The sequence below is a fragment of the Frankliniella occidentalis genome, unplaced genomic scaffold (assembly GCF_000697945.3).
Source record: "Frankliniella occidentalis isolate FOCC.00 unplaced genomic scaffold, Focc_3.1 Scaffold166, whole genome shotgun sequence".
NCBI lineage: Eukaryota > Metazoa > Arthropoda > Insecta > Thysanoptera > Thripidae > Frankliniella > Frankliniella occidentalis.
Genome location: NW_026267292.1, coordinates 375,220 through 379,507, shown reverse-complemented (window position 1 = coordinate 379,507; position 4,288 = coordinate 375,220). Strand labels below are relative to the sequence as shown.

General features: G+C 62.8%; 1 protein-coding gene across 2 annotated transcripts in view; it reads right to left on the bottom strand.

Moving 5' to 3' along the window:
- LOC113212694 (integrin alpha-PS2) overlaps window positions 1-2,180 on the bottom strand; it is an 85,807-nt gene extending 83,627 nt beyond the window's left edge. For both annotated transcript variants that reach the window (XM_026431493.2, XM_052271541.1), the window contains exon 1: window positions 1,736-2,180. In XM_026431493.2, the coding sequence (XP_026287278.2) occupies window positions 1,736-1,902 (167 nt within the window). In that variant the 5' untranslated portion in view covers window positions 1,903-2,180. The remainder of the gene's footprint in view (window positions 1-1,735) is intronic.
- Window positions 2,181-4,288: the final 2,108 nt, after the last annotated feature.

Here is a 4,288-nt window from a genome sequence, read left to right as displayed (position 1 = left end):
AGGGCGGGCGGGTGCCGGCCAGGGCCGCGGAGTAAACAGCCTCCCCCTCACAGCAACGGAAAGGCCTGAGGCTGGACCAGCAGATATCCAGCCGCCTAAAGCAATGCGACGCCCTCAAAGTCGTTCAAAAGTGTTCAAAAAGACTAGTCCGTAAAAATGTGAGCCAGGGTCTCCGCCGTACCGCCTCGCCTATCGTATTCCAGACGCGCGTCGGACAACTTCTCGGAAATGGGACATGTTCCTGCGCAGCGACACCGCCGCCGCCCGGGACGCCACCGCCGCCGGGACGCCCCGCCCCCGCCGCCCCGCCCGTCTAGTGTCCTTCCGCCCGGTCGGCGTGGCGGACCCTCCCGGACCCTCCCCTCCTCGCCTCGCAGCCAACAGGTGACAGCCAGGGCGGGCCGGGCCCGGGGCCCAAGCGTGGCGTGCGTGACCGCGGGGCGCACGCTAGTTTGCATTAAATTCACGTCCACTTGTCGGCATCCTCGCGTCCATCCAGTCGGCGCGACCTTCACCGAGCCGAGGGGGCGCAGCGGGGCGGGGCTGGGCGGCGGTGACGGCGGCATAAGCAGCCCGGCCCAAAACTGGTGCTTAACCCTTTTCTTTCTGCAGTTCGGCGGCGCGGAGCTTCCTCCGACAAAACTGGCAGAGTTCTTATTATTTTTTCAACAGGCTGAAAAAGTCATTTGGCCGCCCCGTCGCTGTAAAAGTCATCGCCGCCATCGGGTCGGGTCGTGGCGGAGCAGCGCAGAGCGACGTCGTCGTAGACGAGACGGGCGTGGAGAGCGGGCGCGGGCTTGTATCAGCTGTGTGGGTGTCGCCCAAACCGGCGCGAGAGTCGCGGGCGCGCGGCCAAACCAGCTCCAGCCGGGCCGCGGCCGCACCGCCTCCTGGAGGCCCGCGCGACCGGCTGCTGGCACTTCACCTACAAGAAGCCCCGCTTGAATGGAGCACGGTTTGTGAAGTCGTTTTTGATATGAGCCCCTCTCGTTTGAAACTGAAGTCTGCGTCGCTCACTTGCAGCTTCGTAGGCCAGGTGGCCAGATGTCCTTGTCCCTGCCCAGCAGGAGGAACTGCCGCGGTTGACACGACGGGCATAGCCCTGACACTGACCACACCCCGGGGGCGGGGCGAGGGGGCAGCAGGGTACCCACAGGGCAACGTAATTCGATATCCCTCAACCGGCGCAATGAATAAGACGAGACGAAACCCAGCGTCCTTGGCCGCGCTCCTAGAGGCTGGGTAAATAAAAAGTCCAGGCAAGGAAAGGAAATTTCGAGCTTGCCAAAGGAAACACTTGTCTGATTCGACATCGGCCGAAACAGACCGCAAAAATCATTGGTCCGGTTATACATGTCGCGGGCGCAAGTCTCCTCCTCGCGATATGCCAGGTGTTCGCGTGGGACGGGCCGCGGCAAGGCGATCAAGAGCGCGACCCGCAGAGGGAAAGGGTTAAACAAACGGGTACACGGGGGGGGGGGGGGCGGCCCTGCAGAAGGTGTGTGTGTGTGAGGGAGGGGGGCGAGGGCAGAGTGGGGCACTCCACTCGAACGCGGTATTTTTGGCGAGAAGCGTGGGCGGGGTGCGGGGCGGCGCCAGGCGGCCTTCCCCGCCCGTCCTGCGGCGGCTCTTGCCCGACTCGAATTGGGTTTCGATACTCTTGCCGCGTGCTCCGCGTAAATTAGGCAAAACTATATACTCAATTTTAAATAACAACCAGTAGTGTCACACTCACCAGCTGCGCCCTTGGTCGCGGTGCTCGGCGACGGTGAATCCAAACATAGATCCGGGGACACCCCGGTAGGGGACGGCGGACTCGACGTCCACGTTGAAGGCAAATCCATGTCGGGGCAGCTCGGCCAGCACCAGGCACCACAACACGGCCACCGCGGCCCACCCCATGGCGGCGGTGGTGGTGGACGTCGCACTGCACTCACACACACGCGCACTCACGCCTCGCCGCACGCACACGCACGCACGCCAGCGTAGCTAGCAGAGGGCGCACATGTCCTCTCGTTGTCGATGTCGTCGTGTCGTTGGTCGCGCCCGCACACCCACTCACTCACTCCAGAATACACCACACTCCGGCCGCGAGTAGCCCGCGCCGCGCCCGACACTGCCGGCAGCGCGATGTGCACGCGAGGAAAGTCCGCCCAAGACTGAGCGCTCTCGAGTCGGGCGGGCCGCGCGCGCTGGGGCGGGGGCGCGCCGCCGCTACGCCCCGCCACCACGCCGGCCCCACCCCCGCCGCTCGCCCGCCCGCCGGCCCGCCGCACGGGCAGGGGCGGAAGCACCTCGTTCGCCCCCCTACCCTTTGCCAATTTCATTAGAATAATACGCTGCAACAGACGAGCAGGACTGCAGTAGTGTGTGCGTTTTTGTGTGTGTGTGTTTGTGCCGTCCTGCAGCAGCAGCAGCCCCTTCCTTGTCGTCGTCGTCGTCGCCACCCCAGACGGAGGCGGGGGGCCCCCGACGTCGACGTACTCCGACGGGTGGAGGCGGAGGGGGCGCGTGTCTGATTCGCCAGGAAGCTGAGAAAACAAATCAGGGCAAGTCAATTAGTCGCGCGTGCCAGGTGGTGCGTGTAAAACTAATATTCTACCCGACATGCATATTTTGCGTGCTGGCTAAAATGAAATATACAAGGTTTTGAACATCTTCGAACACTTTTGCACAACCCTGCAAGCGACATGACGCGTTACGCATGACGCTGTACTTGCGGCAACCGAAAGAGTTCACAGCAGTGGAGCAGCACAGCCCTTTGCGCCTCTCTCGGGATAGAATTGCTAGCCGATATTTCACGCTCGTCTGACCACCCAAGCCAAGCAGAATTGCGAACGCATCGTAAACTTCAGATTCCTTCTCTGCATTCGCCTTGGCGTTGTCGGAGCGGCGGCGGCGGCGTGTCCCTGAAAACAATCATCATCATCACCACCACCACCACAACCACCACCACCACCAGCGAGCCCCGGCCCGTGGCCGCGCGGCATGGCGGGGCACTGCACTGCACCCTCTCCGAATCGCTTCGCCGCCTCGCCCCTCTCTCTCTCTCTCTCATCTCCCACCTCCTCGGCCCGGCGGCTCTGGGGCCGACAAATGCGTCACGCTTCACCGGACGGTCATAACGCTTCGAGCCCCTCGGCAGCGTCTTCATGGCGTCTTCATATCCTCTGCCGCGCGCCCGCCCCGCCCCGCCCCGCCCGTGGGACCACACCACACACCACCACACCACCAGCGGCAGCCCAAATGCATGCCACTCCCACGACACACCAAATAATAAGTAAAAGCCATTTGGCCCCGCCCCTCCCCGCCGCCGCCGTACAGCCCCTCCGTACTCCGGAATATACTGGTGAGCTCGGAGAAGCATGGCAGGGCCGCGAGGATGTCGCCGTTGCATGTATAATGTATAGACGAGAGCGGCGGCGCCGCTACCGTGCCGTGGCGCTGGAGAGACGCATACTGAGCCCTTCCAGCCCTCCAGTGGGGCCAGAGAGATGCATACTGAGCTCCTCCAGTAGGGCTGGAGAGATGCATATTGAGCCCTCCCAGCCCTCCACGGTGGCCGGAGAGATGCATGGTGAACCCTTCCAGCCCTCCACCAGGGCCTAGGCCGGAGAGCCAGAGAGATGCATACCTAAAATATAAGCCTCCTGGTGAGAGATGCAAGTATAGGGCTCGGATACGGATTTCATTTCTAGAACAGCGCACAGATTGACAAAAAGAGTTTGCCACATCCGACGATTGCCGTTGTATGAATCCGGGAAAATAGCGGCTCCGGTCGGAGGTCCAACGTGTTCCTCGCGGGCATGAACCGCGCGCAGAAAGGGAGGAGGGCAGGGGAGAGGAGGCTGCATCGCGGTACCGACCGCGCCGGGCGGGCCGGGACATGTGGAGCACAAGTTGAGCTCTGCAGCCACAGGTTCGTTGACCAGCTAAACTCTCTACAACAACGTTCCAACCCATACCAGTTGCCACTCCACCACCACGCCCTTTGCGTCTATACTCGACCGCGCGGTCGCGGGGGAGGGGTGGAGGGGGATGTCACCTGGAGCAGCAGCAGCACTGCAAGGGACCGCAGGATAAACACTCGCCGTATCAAAGACGCTGAGTCGCCCCCCCCCCACCTTTCCAACCTTTTCTAGAAACACTTACACACTCACACACACACACACACACACACGCACAGACAGTCGCGCAAACACGTGCGCGTTCGTTCCCGACTCCACCACCACGCACGGTCGCGTCCCACACAGGTACGCCGTGGAGAGGCCGGAGGAGGCGGGCGGGG